The following is a 22,781-nucleotide window of genomic DNA, read 5'->3' as shown; positions in this document are numbered from 1 at the left end:
TGATAAATTTGGTTCCAAATGCATATGGAAGGAAAATTGCCAAATGCTTTCAGAAGATTTTCATTTTGCTCAAGTGTTCACACCATGGTCATCACCATGGTATTTGATAGCTATCCACTTTGCTGTGTGCGTTGCAGCTTTAGCCTCATGTTGAAGGGTCACAGTGGCATATCTTTTTTTCCTGTAGTCATAAAGAAATAAGAATTTTTAATGTAAGTTGCTTTCCTTTACTGCAATTCCTTCATTTTGATGTTTATCTGCCTAAACAGTATCAGAATCTTTTTGACATGTATGGTTATAATTTCTGTGAAGGATCAGTGACCTAGCTTGATAAATTTAAAAGTTCAGCTATAAACCTACATATGTGACATTTATTGAAATTCATTCTTTGCCATGGAGCTACTTTCTTTCAAAAATATTGAGAATAGTAAGGAATTGCATCTGCAATTTGATTAAATCTACAGTTGTTACCATTTGCCTTCTGAAAATTGATTCCCTCCCCTCCCTGTCCCCCAGCTTGACATGCTTATTGATTAAAAATTCTGCACTGGCCTAAGCCAGCATATATTTGTTAGTGTTTGTGTGCTTCCCATGCAAGTTCCGACAGGCTTTCAACTCTATTCCTAAGCTATTGGAAATGGTAAGGTTCCTTAGTAATTGTTTTAAACTATATGATGACACATCTTTGAACCCCATTGTATGAAGGAAAAATACCTTCTGACTGGAGAGAGGTTTCCTGTTTATGTGTGTGTTTGCTGGAATTAAGCCTTCCCCTGTGTGTTGGCTGAGTATTTTTTTGTAATCCAAAATGGCAACATGGCAAGTCACCTCCAGAGTTTATTTTTTGGACAGGATACAGGTCTTTTATTTTCAAAATAGCATGGCTTTGGAGTTGATGATGAAGCACAGGGGCCTCTCAGTTACACTACTAAGCAGACTCAGTTAATTGAGGAGGCACACTTATAAAGACAGCTAGATTTAAGCAGTAAGTAATTAATTTTTATTGACAATTTTATACAATGTAAGTTGTTTGCTTTCCACACAGGAAGTTTTTTGCTTCAGCCAGAATTTCTTTCAGCATAAGGATATGAAATTTGCCAAATGTATAATTTCTTTTATAAAATGGCTAGAATCACAGCTTTGGTTGTGGCTGAAGAGTCACAAAAAACTTTCTGCTTCTTTTTAACGAGCAGGCCAGCAGGTGGCCTCCAGGTGGTAGCCCTACAGCAGGAGGATGGCATGTAATACCTGAAGGATTTTCAGCTGTTTAGATATGGGCAGGTGACCAAAAATATGGCATTGTCCTGGGTTGACTAATACTCTTGCCTCTGGGTATCTGGGATGTGTGGATTTGTGACCTTTTGGCGTGCCCTTGCACCCTACCTGCCATATCTGAACCTCCTTCAGCTGGGAGAGGTGATGACACTCAGAAGGGCATTTTGCCTTCAATAGTAACAAGGCTGGACCACCATGAATTTAGGCAGTAAAGTTAGTTATTTGTGAAATACAGTGTAAAAGTTTCTGGTTTGCTTCAAATAATGCTCATTTTAAACAACTGTCTGGGACTGGGAGGAACCTGGACTAAGGGACTGATTACACCGAGCGTTTGTTAGGGCTGGGCGCCACATGGCCCTGGTGTGGGATGTCCACACCCAGCCCCAGCTTTGCTGGCTGCTGCCCCTGCCCACAACTGGCAGAACATGTCCTCAGCTGAATTCCAGCGCTTTATCACTCACCACAAACACTCAGGCCTACAAAAACACACGAGTCTTGGGAAACTGGCTTTTCTACCTGTTTTTGTGCTGCTTTTCTGGTAAGAACCCTGAGCAAGACTGTGGCCTCATGGTTGTCCCTGGGAGCTTTGTCACTGACTCTTCATGGACACTGGATTTAGCTCTGCTTTTGTGTGTGTCTGCACCATATTTGAAAAATGGATTTCCTCTTCTTTGACTTTAATAGATCTTAAAGGTTGATGTAATAGATGTTAAAGAAGGTTGATGTATCTTTTTTGACATAAAATTTTGCTCATTAATAGTTGTACAAATTGTTAAGTCCTGCAGGAACTATCTATTTTCATCTAAATTTTGTGGAAACAAATCCTTTCTGAGCATGTTTAATGAGTTAGATGAAAACAATTATCTACAGTTAGAATTCCAAATTTACTTATTTAATGTTTCTTAACTTAATGTTTTGTTTGTTTCTTTGTTTATTTTTCAGTTTCTTTGAGCTGGATGCTGAATCTCACCTTTCTTTTACTTTGTTTTGAAACTAATGTAGCTAGTGAGATTTCCTTGATAGAGGTGTATTGTGCTATGTGAATGCCTAGAGATAGACATGATTTTTTATTGTTTGGTCTTCAGCTGTATCATAAATAAGAGTGCAATTTGAATTGGTTGACCCTTACTAAATGACCAGAATTTTAGGACCATCAGAGATAGTTATTAAGATGTTGGGGTTTGCTTTTCCTGCCACCTACAAACACGCATCGTGGATGATCCTGTGAGGATAAAAGTTGCAAGTTTCCAAGTAAGCCCAGCATTCCAAGTAGGCCCAGAGAAAAGTCTCAAATCTCTGGATTGTCCCAAAGCATGACTAGAAAAGAGCAAACTGAAATAACTCCACAAGCTTCATTTGTCTTAGATATATACTGAGGTAACTCTGGTTTGGATTACTTTCTGTCTTTGACACTGTTCTACATTCAAAATTGTATTAGGATTTCTGTTATGGGAATTACATATCCTTTTATCTGTTGCTGTTATATATCCCGATATCAGTTATGGGTGTTATTATATCAGTATTATTATATATACTTTCATGTGTCTTCTCATCCAAATTTATCAGATTCTGTTAGGTCTGAGAAAGCAGGATAAAAGAGAACGAGGCAGGTTTACTAAAGACAATGAAAGGTGTTAGTAGTTGAATTAGTGTTAAAAGTTGATTAATTACCCTCTCCTGATACAATTGAAAATGTTTAATTAATTACTTTAGTTATATTCAGTTTTTCTGTCTACTTCTAGAGAGGGGGTATTAATTTTACATGTTATATATTACTGTCCTGTAAAACCTTTCCCTAAACTCTTTAGGTTTATTGCTTTTGCTCTTTGGATTAGAGGCCAATATTTTTACTGAGGGAAAATGTTTCTTGTTAATACTCAGTATTTGATATCATTCTTACAAATGCCCAAAGCTGAAGTAAAAAAAAAAACAAAAAAACCAAAAAAAAACCAAAAAAAAAAACAACCTACAATTGCAGTATTAATAATCTTTTAAAGATGAGGTAGAATGCAAACAGTAATGGGCTCCAGTAAGCCACTGTGGAGCTCCTTCTGTGATAAAGCACTTCTGCATCAGAGAAAATAATCCAAATTTCACCCTAAAAAATGTATTTACCATCCATTTAAATGAGTGGGAAATGTTGTTCGTGTTTGAAGATGCAATTTAGCTTGCCACAGATTGAAAACTATCTTAACTGTTGTTCAGCTCTTCTGATGAAGGAAAAGAAAACTTTGATGAAGGAAAACTTTAAACACTTTGCTTTTGCCTTCCTATACATGCTCAAGGACGAAGTGTCGCATGATAGTGAGTTTTATCACTGTTTTATCATTGCAGCATCTCCAAATAGTAAAGGGGGCTGTTTCCCCAGCCAGGATGTAGGTGCCTTTAGTTAAACTTAGGGTGTAAATTCAATCGCCTTCAGTGGAAGGTATGCAAGAGTTGAAAACAGAGGACCCAGATGTGCACTGTGTTGTTATGCTTTACTTTGATTTCTTCATTTCCTAGTAGTTAGGGTTTCTTAAGCCTATTAAGCCTATAGTCAGAATCTGAAATTCACAAATGTCTGTTTTTCCTGGTATTACAAATACTGGCCTTACAAACAAATTACCAGAGTACATTACATGGTGGCAACATTTCACTGTGTCCTTTTCCCTTCTCAGAGGATTAAATAGCTGCTTTTCTGGGAATGTCTTCTCCTGTGGCATTTTCAAGATCTTGTCAGCTCTCCACCATGAATTTCCACAATGGGAAAATCCTATTGAATCTAGCATTGGAACCTTACTATAACTTTCTGAATTATCCTATGAAATTTAATATTCAATCTGTTTGTGCTGGAAGTGCATGTTAAAATCTCATTACATTTTATCTTCCATTGAATTCCATAGAATTCAGTTATTATTTCTATCAGATTCCATTTGATTTTTGTTTTTATATCCTGACTTTAATGTATACCTAAGGCATGTCCATTTGTGAGAAAGGGATTATCCTCTCCTGCTCCTGGTTATATTCAAAAAGACCTAACCAACAACAGTCACCTTTTTTTTTTTCCTGGTTGACTATGGAAAGCTACATGAGAGAAGGTGTTCTGAATGCAGAACATGCTAATAGAAGTTGAGAGGTGAGAGCCAGCCAGAAGATAAGTAAAGTCAGCACAAGCATACATGAAATCACAAAAATCATTAATGAATCAATAATCAATAATTGCAAAACTGGAGCTCATGATTTTCATGCAGGGCTAAAAAAATGGATAGCACCTTGTGTGGTCACTTACAGTTAGAAGGCCTGTTTTCCAGTTCTGTGGAGTTTTCTTTCCTTCCTTCTCAAAACACATTTACAAAAATAAGTATGTATTTGTTCTTTTACAGATGTAAGCTGCCATGATAAAATCAGCTGGGCTAGAGCTCAGAGACAACTTTGCTGCTTCCTGAAGTTGGCTGAGTTGTGTTTTGTTTGTTTGTTTTCAAACTGAGAACTTTTCCTAATACATGCTTTGAAAGAATTTCTTTTATGCAAATAATGCCACAATTCTCTTGTAAGTGAAGCACAAGCTGGGCCAACCTCTGTCTGCAGGTAAGCAGCAATGGCTTAAAAGTTCCCTTGACTGCAGTGCGAGAGGTCTCTGCTTATCTGAGCAGAGTATGTGCACCCAAAATCCCCTGCAGGGCACGAAAATAAGGTAACAACCAATGAATTGTTTTCACTGTATAAAAAGCCTTTCAGGAAGCAGCAAGGAGCAATAAGAGGTGGCTTAAAAATAGAAAGAACCCCTTCTCCAGCTGCAAGAGGGAAATCTAAAGTCGTGTTATTTACCGAGATCACCATCACATGCTCTTAGCAGGGGTAAAAGCCCATCAGTCAAACATTTGACTACTCATGATTTATAGGGATCTCAAAGACTTATGGAAAGATAATGCCTGTGTCCATTAGCTAGTTACTTAGAAATGCAGCATTGGTTAATTCAGCCTTTCTGTAGAGAGTAATTATTATCTTCATTAACAATATATAAGATTTTAAAGAGTTACTCTTCTGCACCTATCATTCCTGTTAGGTCTTCTGTATCTCAGTATTTACCTTGTATCATCTATTGCTCATTTTAAAGGGGGTAGTATTGAGATTCTGTCATTGCCACAGATCTTCTGTCTTTCAGCCTGTTTTAAGCACCCTGTTCTCTAGTCCTTAGTCAGCTCAACTATCACAGGAATCAATGAGAGTAATGTTTCTATAATGTGGAGTCAAGTCTTGGAAAAGATGATGGCTTCACAGTGAAGGAATGTAGCTTATCCTGACGTTGCTTAGGTCCAAAACCAGGTTTTTGTGTGAAAGCTAGGTGTGTAAGAGTTGAGATTTTTTCATCCTCACCCCAAACATCTGTATCTTGCTCAAATTTAAAATGCTTGAGTTACTATTGATCACAAGTAGTCCATATTTTTTGTCGATACACAACATACATGGTGCTAATAAGTAATACAATATAATTTGGATATTTTTAGTAGGAGCAAGGATGTAAAAAAAATATTCCTTCTAAATGACAGTGACCTTTGTTCAGTGCCCAAAATACTGAATTAAATATCAACTCTTCAGTAAAACATGCTCAGGAGCAATTGTTTCACTATTAAGTCCTGAATTTAAAACATACATTAACTGACCAATTTCTGATTTTACCACTGCCATTTTATTTTCCTTTTGGATAAACAGACCAAGCTTAATATCATGGGGAAGATCCAGAGAGGCTGCTTTGGCATCTGAAATGGGGCTTAGAGTGAGTTCAGGGCACAAGTCCAACAAAAGGATCTAAAAAGCTAACACTCACTGGCCACAAAGCTCTCAGGTGCTTGGGTTAACCAGTGTCTGCACTTTGTGATGAATATTCCCTAGATCTCACCTGAGCTGGAGTTCTCCAAGAGAAGACACAGCAGTAGGCGGCTCTCAGTCCTGGCTGGGTTACAGCTCCCAGCCAAGCTCCTTTGCAGTGCCCAGACAGGATGGAGCCAGGCACGGGTCCTGCTGCTGACAGGCAGCCTCCAGCACCACACACCATCCCCTCTCTGCCTCCCAGCTGGCTTGGCTCCAAAGCATCAGGACAGCTTTGCCTAGGAGGATTCACATTCCACTGTCTGCATCTTCCCACCAGGACAGGAAGAGGAGGAGGAGAGTGAGGAATGACCATGGGGTGGTGGATTGCTCTCGTGGCAAAAGGGCAGGAGAGTGCAGGCAGGGGCTGCAGACAGAGGGCAGAGAGCAACAGCAGCAGAGCCAAGCCCTAGTCCCAGATTTAGACCTTTGAGCCGCCTGTTCATGCAGGGATGAGGACCATGCTTTTAAATCAGCCCCTTTATGTCAGGCACCATCCAACAGCTCAGCCTTTCTATGCTATGCCTGCAGCACTAAACCTTTTGTGTTCTAGAGGTGTTTTGTAAGAATGGATTCATTATCCTCATTTCACCCTTAGGAGAAAGGTAAATACCCTCTGAAGTTTGGAAACAGTCTCTTTGCTTATCTCACAGACTCCTTGAATCTGGCTCCAGATTTCCAAAGGAAGCATTCCAGGGTCTGAGCAAGTCCAAAACCTCATTCTGGGCCGAGTATAAATGAGAACCTCTGAAGAGCAGCAGTTGCACATTTAAGCTTCCCAGATCTCTCCAAATGATGGGAGAGGACAGGCTGAAAGAAAGTAAATGAACCAGCTGAAAAATCCTTTCAGAAACAAACACACATAAAAAGATCCCATTAGCATGAAAAAACTCAGACTGCTCAGCCATCCCTGAACTCCTTCTTCAAACTATTGAGCTTTTCAGCATCTTCTGAAGGTCAACACAATATTTCAAAATAAAAACTGTGGCTGACGGACCCTTGCTGAGGGACATCTGCCGAAAAAAAAAAAGGGGAGCTGAGGCTGCTACAGATCAGCCACTCTCCTGATTGCAGCTGTGACACTGTTGCCTGTGGTGAGAGCCAGGATGTCAGATAGGCTGGTCCCAGGCCATTTCGGGATTTATGAACACCAATACCGTAAAGTCCTTGGAAGGGGATCATGAATCACAGGTTCACAGCAAGGCAGCAGTCATGCCAATGAGTTGTCATTAACTCTGGTTCTAAACTGAGTGAAAGTAGGGCATCAGTTAAAGTGCACTGCAATAACATAAACTTACAGTAACAAAGGTGAGGTCAGCATTAAAAAGAAAAGGTCATAACCTCCTAACCAAATACAGATGGGAAATGATCACTATCCTTGACATTGTTCCTGTTTCATTATCAAAAAGCTGCTATGAAGCTAAATAGACCATCAGGTTATTAACTTTGGTATCAGATAATGTATGAAGCTGAGGCATAAATAAAGACCCCCATTGCTTTCACTAGCAAATTTACAAACACAGCCAATTCCATTTTGTTTGTAGCTGTTTTGAGTGTTTGCACCACATTGCCCCACGTGAAAAAGAGCACCAAAGCTTTGCATAGAGGTGGCTTGTGGTTGGCAGGGCTGATTATCTCAAACACAGCATTACACAATCGTGGTTATACATTGTGGAGCCAGCTTGAGCATGGAAGGAGTGCAGTTTGCTTTCCAGCACTAAGTATACATGCAGACAGTATGAGCTTTAATACAGTATCAGCCCAGTGGACTGTGTCAGGCCAGACTAATTCAGCAGTCCCACAAAAGTTCCTAGATGCAAGGAGATGACTTGGAGGCAACTTAAAGTTCTCTGTACAGTGCTGACTCAGGTCTACAAGCAGAGCTTCTTCTTGATTTTTCCTTTCCCAGGGTAAGCCACCACCAGCAGGCTGAGTAAAGGAGAACGAGGGTCTCATTCCATCCTTCGGGCCAGTTCTCCAAATCTGTGAGCCCAGCTTGCTTGTACAGATGTGCTGATCTTGCTGGGCCCCTGCACTGTTTGACCATGACATCTCAGCTTGACAAGCTGTGTATCAAGCAAGGCGTCAGCAACCTCTTGGAAATCCTTGACCCTAAGTTTTGTTGGTAATTTGCCTTGTGGCTCTTGGAGACGCATTCACTAAAGAAGGGTGAAGTCATGGCACACAGTGGCATGCTTTATTTGGGCCCACCAAGCAGAAGGCTGCTGCCTGACACCGTCCTGCCAGCTCTTTCAGAGGAAAAAGCAGAGCCAGCACAATTTCTTTTGCTTAGTATCCTAAGTATTTGTACCACACCTTGGAAGAATTCAGGGACTTCTTGGGTTTTAGTTGCTGATAATATTGTATTTACTATGACATTAAAAGGAAACTTGGTAATCTGGTGGGCTTGTAGGATCCATTGGTACCAATCTAATAAAATATACCTTAACATCATTATTTTGGTATAGTTGTCATGTATTGTATAATATACTTTACTATCTGTATCTATTGACATATAGAACTTTTTTTTTTTTTTTAAGAGATTAATATTTGGCTGTGAAGAGTTATTATCTCAGGGACTCCTAAAAACCATTAGCAGCAAATGACAATTAAACTGCAGGAAATGTCCTGCATCAAGATCATTCATAATTGCTGTTAGAACACTCAGATCAAATCTGTATGCTGTCTTGGTTACTCATGACTATCTGCCTTTTAATCTTTTTCATTTTTATGACCCATGCCGTTCCTTTAATTATCACAGTATGGAAGGCTGTTAGCTTTACAAGAGAAGAAAGACTTCCAAAATATGCTCTGCATTTCAATACAAGAATTCAGGTAGATAGATATTATAACCATAAAACATAAAGTAGCAAATCTAAGCGCTGAGATTAGTTGAGGGAATCGAGCTAAAACTGTGCTTGCAGCCAGGTTTGCCAACTTGGCTCTTTACAAAAGGAGGAACTACATTCCAAGGAAATTACACTGTCCCCATTCAGTATAGACAACCACAATATGCTCAGACTCATGCAGAAAAGTTGATCAACAGGATCAATTCAGAAATGCAAGTAAGTTGTTTTCTCCTACTATAAGGTGTTTTTATCACACCACAAATAAAAGCTTGGATCTTTACCCAAGCTTGTGTGATTTCCTCAGTCCACCAGAGCATGACTGCATTTATCTCAATTCACTAGAAGGTGATAAAGGCCTTTGCTTTGCATATATGATGAAAATAGGTAAGAGAAAAATTAGTCTTTTCACACATGAAAATTTTTAAGTGACCCCCCAAATATCTCCATATGCGCTATCCTGAACCAGAGGATCAACATTGCCTTGTGTTATTAGTCATGACATGTACTATATCAAGCATAGGATGTTATTCCACTCACACACTCATAGCTCTTTTTCTACTTGTACTGAACCCTTGGTCTGAGTAAGATGTTGATATGTCAGTCATCAGGCTGAATTATTTGCTGCAGATACCAAGCCTAAGTCTATGCTAGAACTGGCTTTATTTTACTTCATTGTAGTGATAAAGAGCCACAATAACATCACAGTTATTTTCTTACTGAAGTTCCACAAAGGCTGACCTGCATTTCAGATGGACAGGATGGAACAATGGTGTTTGCTTTCTATTTTCCCATTATTGCTAAACAATACAATTTTTTTTTTTAAAAATCCTTCCATCCTTATCATCCAGATGTGGAAAAATGTCCTCTTCTATTTAAAGATCCAAATCCATCTGCAAATATAAGCATGAAAAAAGAGTGAAGGTTCTACCTTTGGAGTATTTCCTCCCTGGTTTTCAGTTATTCTACATATATTTTGAACTTCTAGTCCATGTTCTTTGTGGAATTGATTCCACAGCCCTTAAAATGAGTACTACTTCCTCACATGAGAAATTTCTCTCAATTGCAAGAAATGCTGAATTCTGTCTATTAAATTAATCTTTTTAAGCAATATATAAGTCTTGATCTGTTCCACTCATTTGTAATATATCAGTGAGTGTTTGCTGAGGTTCATTACAAAAGAACCAGTAAAGTCATTGTAGCCCATCACAACAAAAAATGATTAAATAAATCCAGTTGTGCTAAAGACCCATGACATGAGTTTGCTTTAGGATGTTAAGTTCTGAAGCAAGTTTCAAATAAAATACTCTATTGCACTGCAGGACACCTCCAAAAAAAAAGCCAAATGAGTGTAAGAATAGCATTTTCCCCACTGCAAAGACTAGATTAGTGTTCTTGTGGTTTAAAGCCTGTTAAAAATAAATGTGCTAGACAACAGAAATGCTTCTTTTGATAGCTGCTGTGAATTACAATGGTATATTGGACCCAGTAATGGACTATGTATATTAAAGAGTGTATTTTACGCAAGGATAATTTTAATTCTTTTTTTATGTGTTTGAATATTGTAAGGAAAGGCTTACAGATCAGTTGAACCTGCTAATGAAAGCAATTTCTTCTGACACACATGACTGCACTGTGTATGTAGCGGATTTAGTTAATGGTAGATCCTCCAGCAATTGCCTAGGCTGTGCCCTGCCCAGCAGTTCTTCCCCATCAGCCATCTGCATGCACACACACCTCTTGGAATAGCATAGAAACCTCCCAGCTCTGCTATGAATGAATTGATGACCTAAATCACTGCTAATATGCTCTTTGACTCTAGACACAGGAAAACTGCATTGTGCTAGAGTGCATACCATGCTGTAGGAAAAATTATGTTGCCATCCTAGTCAGGATGAGTGACCTAACCTAGAGCTGAAATAGTGCTGAAGACAAGGGAACATGAATTTTAATTCAGATTAGCCATTTGAATTCAACACAGGGATAATTTGTATTTTTTGCTGCTGAATTATTCAATTTCCTTGTTCTCTCTGTTGTCTTACAGTAACTAAGTTCAGATTTAAAAACTTTTTTTTTTTACTTCTGAACTTGGAAAGTGAGTTACCTTCACTAAGTGTTTTACATATAATCAACCTTGTGTACAAATGCAATTGGTTAATTGAAAAGTCTGATGAAGGCACATCCATTGTGAGCTTAATCTGTTGAAGCTGATGCCAGTGCTGTGACAGATTTGCAACAACTGATTAAAGTTGCATGGATGGAGCTGTTATCACCCCCTCTCATTTTCCCTGTCCTCTTGAATGATGATGCTCTCTCCATGGCACAGCCTCTGAACCACAGGGAATCAGGTCCTGCACTGGCACAGATTTTAGTCCAAAATAGCAAAGCAAACTGAAGTCTCGGGAGGAGTAGTCACTAGGGTTATTCTATGTAAATTTGCCACCTCAGCTCTGTCAGAGACCAAAGTAACAAGATGTACTATCCCACTGAAAAAAGTATAAAACCATACTATCAACCTTAAAGAGGGAGAAAGGCTACCATTTGCTGACAGTAGAGTTCTTGAAACATGAATTAACATGGCTCTGCTGTTACCTAACCTGAAATGACCTATCTGAGGACTAAATATGTTCTTGTACAAACACGCTCGCTGTGGGATAGAGGACCCTGTCATTTCCTTTTCTGTAATAAAGCAAGGAAAATGAGATGCACCGAACAACCTACAAAATGCTTTCATGTCAGCATGTTGTCTGAGCTTGTGCAGATCCATGGAGTGCTTGTGATTTGAGCTAAATGGGACCCAAGTTTCTGAAATGAGGGAAAGGAAAACTGGCATGGCTGTGTTTTCTGGCTTCCTTGTATATGCCAGCTTGAACATTATTCCACTACAAGGCCAGGCCTGACTTGTCAGTACAGTCACAAACAGTGTGAAGGAAAGACATGATGTTCAATATTTACAAATTATCACCCAAATGATAATTAGAGGGAATGAAACATGTAGGAAGAAGGTTGCCATTGGGAAACTATTAATGGTACGAAAACACTCAAAGTACCAGCCATAGCACTTGAGGTTGCCAATCACACTAATATGACACATCATTACCAACCATTTCCAATGGTTAACCAGAATCTGTTTACTCATCAGTTTTACTGGCTACTATCTGATGAGGGGTGGAAAAATGAGCACATCATGACACTGCCTTTGAAAATACCTCTTACAAAAGGAATAATCCATGCACAGCTATTGCTCACTGATCGCTATTGCAGGCCAAAGCTCACAAGTCATCTGTAGACACATGAAGGACACACACACGTGTCACAGGAAGGTCACAAAAGATTGAACAGCATCCATCATTCAAACCAAGCAGAGAAACAAAAGGTTTCCTTGCTTTCCTTCTGCAACTGGTAAACAGTGGCTAGTTCTTTGACCTATATCTATAGCACAAGTATTTTGGTTCTAATTCACCAAAGCTTTTTAAGTTCAAAAAATTACATTTGAGTGTTTGCTAAGGAGAGCTGTTGGACCTTTGAAGAGAGGAAAGAGTGAATTTTTAGTTCACCAAAATTTCTCTGCTTCTTCAGGATGTAGTCAGGTGAAGCATATTTGCAGTGACCTGGTCTGGAGGTTACAGAAGAGCAGCTCTGTGCTGGAGGTTGCAGAGTTGGAATAGAGAAAAAACCTGGGTCAAATGCAGATTAAAAGAGGCACCAAATGTCATGAGACTCTAAGTAAGAAGCAGCAGAGTTTGTATAATGTGAGGACTCTGAAGTACACAGTACTCTTCACATGATTCCTATGTTCTCACTAAGCTATAAATGTCTCACCATAGGGCATGTTCCTTCTCGTATCAGGCACCTTGAGAGAAGATTCACAGTATGCTGGAGACATGGACTGTGGAGCACCATCTTCCCGAGAGAGCTGCCCATGAATCTGAGCCAGAGCTTCCCATAGGCTGGAATCAGCTCATTTCTGTCTGGGAAGATGCTTGAAACATCTCAAAAGTATACAAAGGAAAGCATTATAATGCAACTGAAATAGAAAAGATGACTTGCTTTTCATTTATTGCTCATATTTTCCTTCCTGTAGGCAAAATAAAGTACCTATTATTCCTGGCATCCTTTACATCAGACTGGATCCCACCTTTGTTCATACTGTTCTTACTGTTAAATTTTCCATTCTAGCCTCACTTGCTAAAGGAGTGAAAGGTGGAATTTTTTGTCTCCAAGACCATAGATTGAAATCAGTGGTGTTTTACTGAATGTAGGGAGAGCAGATTATCTGAGGATACTGGCCTCAGATCCCAAAATATGGTTTGAGTGAAAGAATATGTCAGATAGTATTTCTGGCTGTAGATATCACTGCAGTGCACACTGGTACTGGTTGTTGGACAAGTGGGGATCCACTTTTTCAGACACTGGAAGAATAAGGAGGATTGTAAACTGAGGACTGAGAGACATGTTGGTGGGAATCTATTTGGGAACATTATGAGAACTTAGCACAGAGTATACTGCAACAAATAAGATGCCTGTCAAGTAACCTTCAACAAATAAGATGCCTGTCAAGTAACCTTCCTTCCATCCTTTTTTCTCGTGTTGGTGGTTGATCAGCTTCATCCTCATGCAACTCTTGTCCCACCCATCGCTTCCTCTCTCCAGTGCAGGGCCACCTCTGTTAAGTGGGTTTAAACTTATTGCAGTAAACAATATACCTACCTCTGCCTGGTGTTAGAAATAGAGCACTTTTTGAATTTTCTGCTTAATCTCGTATTTGTCAGAATATATTGACTCATCAGAAGTGAAGCTACAGGAATGCATCAGTTTCAGCAGTTTCTTGGATAGAAGTGCTGGTTGAAAAGAGGCAGACAGTCAAACCAGGCTCCCACTTCTCCCAGTGCTAGGACCTTCACTTGGCACTGACCAGGCAGGATGTGACACGATTGTTCTTGGATCATGTGTGACTTCTGTGTGTTTTACACAAACTTTGAAAGCTCTTGGTTTCATCCCAGCACAGAGCAGAAAAAAAATCACGATAGCAAGATGTTAAAGGGTGAGAAGACAGTTTCCTGCCCTATGCAATGTGGAGGTCACCAGTTTGTGTACTGGGACTATTTTATAATTATAGCAATATCCTTTCTCTTTTTTCTTTTTCTTTCAAATTCAAATCCAGGCTAGATCTCTTTCCTGGGTTCTGTTACCACTAATTAATATCAGAAAATTGTTACTGATTTGAAGGAAGATCTTTATGTTTCAGTGCTAGAAGTGTGACTTGTTTTTACCAGCTAATACTTGCAAATAGCCTGTGTTTCTGATTTTTATCCCTGACTCTCAATCATGATTCTTATCAGATAACAGAGAGGAAGAACAATTAATTTCCAAAACCTATTATTTTGTGCAATTAAAGAGGTAAACCACAGAAGGAATTCATTGGATGCTAAAATAAAGCACCAGAAGAATTATTGATGGATTGTTTTAACCAATTTAGTAAAAACACTAGATTTCTACGCAGCTGAAACAGTTCTGGTCTATAGTCATATTTTTATTTTGCATGAAGTCCTAATGAAATAAAAAGTTGGTCTTATTATTCAATCTGTAATTTTCTAGATCGTCTATTTTAAATTCTCTCACTGGTCACAAGCATTTCTTGATTAGCAACAGTTGCCTAACTACAGTCAAACTAGAGGGATTTTCCCAAAGTATGTGATCATATTGCTGTTAGAATGCATAATTGTTTTCTTCATGAAGAAACTAAATTTGGCTTAGCAACTGTGTCATGATGTTGATAGAAAATATCTGGCGTGACAGGGCATAATGTGGATACTGCACTGAAACACTCGTAACCACAGTTCATTTCATTGATCTTTCTAGGGGGTGAAATATCACACAAGTCATCTGCCTTTGGTTTTTCAAGCCACATCAAACAACTGTGTGGCGATGTAAAAAAAAAGGGAAAAGTGCTAGGTGGTTTGATTTCATCAGTTAATGGCTGTAGGTCACTTGATAGCCCTTTGTTTACGATACAGCGATACGCCTGTATCTTATAAAGCTCACCAGAGTGACTTACTGCTGTGGTACAGGGCCTAAAATAAAGCTCGCACATGCCAAGCACCACATGATGCAGAAAATATTCTAATAATACATTACAAAGCCTTGTCAACACTAGGGAGAATGACTATTCCAAGAAGTAGGGCTGGCTGAAAAAAGACATTATTTTTTCCAAACTAGGCCTTTATGAAAGACAGTGATTTGAGGAGTTGGAGGGAGAGAGAGACAGAGAGTGGTTTCTTCCTTTGGTCTGGTGGAGAAATGTCTCTGCCTTGGTCAGTCAAAGATATCAACAGAGTATAAGTCTACTCCAGCTCAAATCTTCACATTATTTCATGTCTTTTCTACTTCATACTTTTGATCAGTTGTGCTAGGAACCCGATCAGCCCCTTGGGAACTTGACAAATATCTTATATCCATACGTCAAAGTGCTCCAACTGCTTTGTGTGCCGTTGTGTCCTAAGTGTCCTGGGCAGTTTTGCTTTCAGCTATGTGTACAGCATCCTGTTCTAAACCATATCAGTCAGCTGGTTTAATGCCATTGTGGAAGTACTCCTCTCTCTTTTGCTGCTCTACAACATGCTGAGGTGTCTTGAGAAATAATTCATAAGAAAATCCTTCTGTGAATTGTTCAAAAGGCAGTGAAATGGGTACCCACAATGAACAGGGATTGTAGCCATTTCTAGCACAACTATTGTGACACTAAGCAAGATTGCAATACTTCTTAAACTGAAATAGTTCAGCTACTACATGCAGCCTAGAAACAGATTTCTGTTGTCTGATAAACTGACTGTTTAGTGTATGAAATATAACCAATTTTTCCATTAAATATATTTTGACAGATTATATCTCTGACAATGAAGCCTTTTATTGCATATCCTTCTGGGTTTATCGTATTCCTGTTTGCCTTGCTGCAGAGGAGCCATGGACAATGCAAAGAAGCAGCTAAAAAATCAGAGATGAATCTTGGTGTAAAATATGATCTTCCCAACTTCATTGCAGACACACCAATACAGAACGTGGTTTTATACAACCATCATGTTTATATTGGAGCAGTCAATAAGATTTACGTACTAAATGAAACACTCCAGAACATTTCTGTGTACAAGACTGGGCCTGTTTTGGAGAACCCTGACTGTGCACCATGTGAAGACTGCCGAGATAAAGCAAATTTATCTAACAGCGTATGGAAGGATAACGTCAACATGGCACTGCTTTTAGAAACTTATTATGATGATCAGCTCATTAGCTGTGGTAGTGTGTCCGGAGGCATCTGCCACCGTCACATCATTCACCCTGACAACCCTGCCGACATTGAAAGTGAGGTGCACTGCATGTACTCACCCCAGGTGGACGGAGAAGCAGATAACTGTCCTGACTGTGTTGTTAGCACTTTAGGAACCAAAGTTTTGGTGACCGAAAAGGACAGGTTTGTCAACTTCTTTGTTGGAAATACTGTGACATCTACGTTTCAGCCCCCTCATGTGCTGCATTCAATATCAGTTAGAAGATTAAAAGAAACACAGGACGGTTTTGAGTTTCTCACAGATCAATCTTACATAGATATCCTCCCTCAGTTCCGTGACTCGTATCCCATTAGGTATGTCCATGCCTTTGAAAATGATCACTTTGTCTATTTTTTGACTGTACAGAGAGAAACTCTTGACTCACAGTCTTTTCACACTAGAATTATCCGCTTCTGCACTTTAGACTCAGAGATGCGTTCCTACATGGAGATGCCTCTTGAGTGCATTTTCACTGAAAAGCGAAGAAAGAGGTCCATCCGAAAGGAGGTGTTCAACATTTTGCAAGCTGCCTACGTAAGCAAGCCTGGTGCAGCTCTAGCACACGAAATGGGCTTTGGGCTCAACGATGATATCCTCTATGGTGTTTTTGCACAAAGCAAACCAGACTCTTCTGAACCAACCAACCGATCTGCTGTCTGCGCCGTCTCTGTGCAAACCATCAACGAGTTCTTCAACAAGATTGTTGACAAGCAGAACATGAAATGTCTCCAACACTTCTATGGGAAGGAGAGCAAATACTGCTTAAACAGGGTAAGTGATAATTGATCTGTTACATTTTGGGACTTGGGTTCTCTCTTTGCCTATTCCATTGCCAGGTATCCATCCCTTCAGTTTCACTTAGAAAATATAAGTCCCTAATCATTGCAGATTGCTTAGCGTTACTGTTGATTATCTCTAAAAGGATTAGTTCCTGTAAATTGAGTATAAAAATTGCTGAGGCCTTTATGGGGCTAAAAAATGTAGGTTTTTTTGCTTGAGAAACTATGATGCAGATAAATGGAGCATTTAGGAGATTATTTCTTTTAATATTTAAGAAAAGTATTCATAAACATTCATGTGCACTGAACAGTCCTTGAAAAACATCACATACTTAAAAGTATGTTAATGCTGAATCACTGCCCTTCTCAGAAAAAAATGAAAGAGCTGGTTTGGACTATGCCATGAAGAGCCAGATTGTAATGTAGTTACTCATGCTTGGTACAGGAACAGTCTGACTGACATCAGTTTTCTGCATGAAAGAAGTGTCAGTGAAGTCTGTATCTGAATGAGGGCTCAGGTGGGAGGGTTACATTTCTGTGCACTTTTGACTTTTCTGTGCACATTTTGACTTCAGGGGGTTGCTGCTGTCCAACCATATGAAATACCGTGAGCAGAGGAAGCACAGAAATTTTCCCTTTCCCTTCTGGCCAGTGTCTGGTCTAGTTTCAGGTCTTGTAAAAGAAATACAGAATCTGGGAATTGGGTACTTTGAACAGTTACTTTGGAACATGAAACATTAGAACTTTCAGTCACCTGCTTATGAAGCAGGCCCTTAAATATCCTACCAGGGGAACTTTCTTTTCTGCAATACAAGAAATTTGGAGCTCAGAGATGGCATGCTGTTATCTACCAGAGGGCCAGAGCCTCTGTGGTGAGGCTCTGCTCAGCCAGTATGAGGCCTATGTCAGGACAAATCAACAGCTCAACCTGCATTCAGAGGTGGATAGTATCTGTCATATCCCATTGTTGGGACAGCTCAATGTGAGAGTGGGAGCCACAGGTCTTCCTCACCCCAAGTATGACCAGTGTCCTCTTCAGCAGAGCTGCTCAGCACAGGACATCAGGTTAGGATGCTGACACAATGCCCTCGTTGGAGGTGGGCGTCTGTTTTATCAAAGAGAAGGGCAGAGTCTTACCTCTGGCACCCCTGCCAGAGGTGAGACAGGGCAGTCTGGGGAGAAGAACCCATTACAGAGACCCTGTGGCTTGTCCCCAGTAGCAGGAATATGTTCAGAGGGGTTCTGAAGTAGTCTGAGCATAACCACAGCAGCCTTGGCGTTTGGGGGATGACTGCTTATAGCAGGCTCCAGGTGTTCAACCCAGATGATGCCAGCATTGCCAGTAGATGCTGATACAGCAGCCCCAACAGACATAGCATTTCATTCCCTTTTTTCTGGGAGGGGGCAGGCAATTTTCAAGAACTGAAAACAAATTAGCAAACATTCAGGACAGTAGCTTATCTCTCTTCACTGTGTTATTGCTGTCCTATTTTTTTTTTCATTTCAGGTAGTAATATCCTCTTTTTTTTTTTCTTTTTTTTTTTTTTTCTTTTTTCAGTTCATCTTTAACAAAAACTATTGTCCTTCTCTGAAAGTACTTTTATTCTATATTCCTGGGGTATATGATTTGTGAATGACTGTCTTTAAAGCTCATGGCCTTTAACTTATCTCATTCTGCACTTGCCTATACGCCCATTTCAAAAGGTGATCTCTTCAAAGCAAAGTATACCATTAAAATATTGACAGAATAATTTGCTGCTTTTCACATGCTGGGAAGTACTTTCGTGTTTCAAAAGCTTTTCCAGAGTCTGCTGCCACTGCTTTGCATATCAGAATGAATGTCTTGTACTGCTGACATGTTTATTATAGTTGGTTATTTTCAAAAAATGTCATCAGAGCTCTGATTTCTGCTACATTAAATTGATAAAGGGAAAAATATTTCTATGATTTCTTGTGGTTCTTTTAAATGGCATAAAGGCAGTCAGAAATTTTTGTCCTGATTATTTGCTTAACTCTGAAATATCAAGACTGTCAAGCTTTGCCATTCCATTTCCTTTGCCTTATTCCAGAGGACTCATTAAGGCTCCAGTAAAAAGTCTCCTTTGAGGTTTTTCAGGTTTCAACTAGCCAAAAAGATTGGCAAGAATTTGCCAGCCATCCTTTATACACCTGTTTTTCTCTGGTGTGTAAAGTAGACCTGAAGGGTTGGAATGTAAAGGAAGGGAAGGAGCAGGCAGAAGAAACAAAGCACGTTATTTCTCATGCTTGTCCCAAAAATGTCAAATTTGGTCTTTTCTGATTTTAATGGAGATTAAAAAATAATTAATAAAAGAAGAGTCTCAAACCCCCCAACTCTTCTTAGACTCTTCTTTGTACATTGTAAAAGTGTACATGAGGGCATAAAACATTTTTCCTCTTTTTCTAAGTAACCATCAACATAAAAGAAAACTTTTAAAAAATCTGAAAATTTGTCACAGTTTATTTTTGCAGAGTTCAAAACTTGTTTTTGTAATGTAGCCAAGATGATCTTTCCCTTTGATGTCAAGAGAATAAAACCACAGACCACTCATGCAAGTGAAAGGCACTGACCACTGCAAAATTAAGTCATAGGACAGTGAAAACACTCCAGCAGTGAATATGGTATACCACTAACTTCAACATTAAAAAGAAAAATGAGCCTCTAGCACTCTTTGCAAGGAAATGCTCTCTGATAATTTACATTTAGAGTTTGATTGATGAAAGCCATTTCATGTTATCAAAAAAAGTCCCATAAGACAATTGTACATAATTTTGTTGGTCTTGGGGTAGTTCATCTTTTTAAGTGGCTGTCCCTGAGGACTGTTTAATCTGAGGCTTCTGAAAGTAGAATTAGACCAAAATAAACCTGAACGATACATCTGAAACACTTTCTCAACTTGTACTTCTCATATTAAAAGAAAGAATAAGAAAAATTTCCACTCATCTTTATGCAATTGGCAAAATTTGTGCTGTTCTGGCCTTGTTTTTTAAAGGGATGTGGTCGTGCTATTTGTGGTCTTTCTGTTAGTTATCCTTACAGCCTCAGCAATAAGAATTCTTAAAGATGTGAATTCAAGTGTGAATCCAGAGGCTCAGGCTACAGAAACTGATGAAATTTTAGGAGTACCTTTCTAAACATGAGAAGGACTCACGAGGACTGAAGAAGGTATTGCTCACCCATGGAAAAAGTCTCCATTAGAGTTTAGTTGAAGAGCAAAGCCAACCCACCACAAGATATAAATCCAGACACAACTGTTCTTCACTTACTCCAGTACTCATGGAAAACTTCATAAAATCAAAATAAAACATTTCCAGTTGTGTTTAAGTGTAATACATATTAAGCCAGAACCTGGGCTCATTGAAGTTAGGAAAAGTGAATCCAATGGAGCATCTGATTGATGCCAGATGTACTTCAGCAGAGCTGTGACCAGTTAGTACTGCATAATAATTTACTTCAGTGAAGATCTGGCTGACACTTAAATGACAGCAAGATGGAAACAGAACTGGCTTTGAATTAAAAGAAAAATTGGGAATAGTAGTAAGGAGGTTTTATTGCTTGAGTCAGGACAAAGATATCTGAGAGGTAGCTGCTGTGGGGGGTTTTGAATCACTGTTCAGGAATCTCCCACAGCAAAGGGAAAACTGGATGTAGTCTTTAAGCATAGTTTATTTGGTCAGTTAGTCATTATCAACCCCAGTGAGGTATCCTCAAAGCAGAGGTGTCCTTAGATGAGGAGACAAATGCTGCTTACTTCATTTGCAGACATAGTCCAGTAGTGTGCATCTTTACCATGGATTAAATGGGATTTTTTAAGTGAGGAAGATGAGTTGATTTGAGCCTTGACAATCTCAATTATACATTTCAGTTGTCACAGATCAAAAACTTACAGGGGTTTTTTTTGTCCTTTCTGCATCTCTTACATGCAAAAGAGTTGTAAGCCAAATTACCTGACTTTAATCATTATGGACTTACATGATAAACCACCACTAAAAATGAAATTCAAATTCAGTTCTGTAAAGATCTTATGTCTTTGTTTTCTGTACAGGTAAGTTCCTAAAATACTTAGACCTTACAGGAAAAGAGAAACCACAGGCAGGCTTTTGACACCACGCTCTCAGAAAGTTTCATAAAGCAAGACAAACCGGTCACAATTCCTGTCAAATGAAAGGCATAAACAGTTGGAAAACATGAAAGGAAAACAGAAGATCACTAAAACAAAAAACAAAGTGGGGGTAAAATAAACATGTGGTGATGCTTCTATATTACCTTTACAGACATGATTGATGAGTAAAATTAGGTTATGCTTATATTGTAATGGAAGAAAATAATTGCTGCCTTCTATCAGGAAACCGCAAAGGCACTTATTGATCTGTCGTCTTAAGGCTGTGTCTAAGAATATTTAATAAAATAAACAGAGACAAATAACTCTTTGGAGGCCCTGTAACTGCAATATCCCACATCATTTGGCATAAAATTTTGGCAGGTTTAAAAATAACACCACACATCTCTGATTAAAATGGGTTGTTGTAAATTACTTAAGATAATCTCACCGCATGGAGATGTTTTTATATTGTGAGTAGAATGTGACTGAATATTTTCTCTAAAAGACAGGCACCAGAATCCATTAGGTTAGTTCAGTCATTTATTCCTCTGGAAATGCTATATTAGATGGCATACAGCACTGTGCCTGGGCACAAAATCTGTTCCCATTTGTATGCAAGCAGTTAAACTGCATGGGAGGGACACAGGTATGAATGTGTAGAGGTGAGGCATGAGCATGGGTGTGGGTCTGGGTAAGGTTATGTCAGGCTGAACCAGATTGAGCAAACACTTGGCTACATAGGTAAGGGCTGTTCCATCTCCAGGACTGGCCTTGTGGACACTCTCATGAGGGAGTTCCTGAGAAAAAGACAAGGAAAAACTCAGGGAGTTTTTGTGGAAAGTACCACACAATCCCGACTGGTAGATATCTTTGCAGACTGTTCCGAGCCCCAGGGGCTATGGAGTTTGGGGGCTAACCTCTTAGACACTGATGGCTGCAAAACCCACAGTTCTCCTTCTCTTGGTGTCCAATTGGGGACCTGTCTTTCCTTGCTTCCCAGTGTTACTGCTTGGCATTTTATCATCTTCTTGATGAAAGCTGGATTTCTCTGTGAAAAAGTAGTATCCATTAAACTACCATTTTCTGCAAAGGGCATCGCTTTATCAGCCTGAGTTACTAATAATGTTCTATTTCCAGACTTTTTAATCAAATTCTTCCACTGAATGCAGGGTTCCCTATTGGTTATTACTGTTGAAAAGTGACTCTGCTGCTTTTCTCTGGAATTACACAGAAATCATTTCAGGCAGAAAGTAATTTTTATTTTGTTAAAGTGGATATCTGTTTGTGTGGTTTTTATGTCTCAGGTTCTGAAGGCTCCTAAATAAATCTAAAGACTAGAACTGGACAATGTATAATTTTCTTATCTTATGTAGCCTTGCAAATTAGAAAAATTTTACAGTCCCACAACAGGAGATTTCCAAAATTTATACTAGTAGTTATATGATATAAGGATGCTCCCTGAAGATGTATAGTATTCAGATCGGAGCCTCTTTTCCTGGGTTCAGACCAAATTCTAAGACTCCTTAATCCCAGATTAAGTTCACGTCAAATCTGCTGATGACTATTCTGCAATGGGACCATCTC

At 39.2% G+C, this 22,781-nt stretch overlaps 1 protein-coding gene across 2 annotated transcripts in view; it reads left to right on the top strand.

Moving 5' to 3' along the window:
- Positions 1 to 15,853: 15,853 nt before the first annotated feature.
- MET (MET proto-oncogene, receptor tyrosine kinase) overlaps positions 15,854 to 22,781 on the top strand; it is a 70,276-nt gene continuing 63,348 nt past the window's right edge. Inside the window, exon 1 of one of the 2 annotated variants that reach the window (XM_066318989.1) lies at positions 15,854 to 17,068. In XM_066318989.1, coding sequence (XP_066175086.1) covers positions 15,869 to 17,068 — 1,200 coding nt within the window. In that variant the 5' untranslated portion in view covers positions 15,854 to 15,868. The remainder of the gene's footprint in view (positions 17,069 to 22,781) is intronic. The other variant, XM_066318988.1, reaches the window with a different exon arrangement.

This window comes from Sylvia atricapilla, chromosome 5, assembly GCF_009819655.1.
Source record: "Sylvia atricapilla isolate bSylAtr1 chromosome 5, bSylAtr1.pri, whole genome shotgun sequence".
Taxonomy (NCBI): Eukaryota; Metazoa; Chordata; class Aves; order Passeriformes; family Sylviidae; genus Sylvia; species Sylvia atricapilla.
The sequence above is the reverse complement of the archived record's forward strand: the minus strand, read 5'-3'. Positions and strand labels throughout refer to the sequence as shown.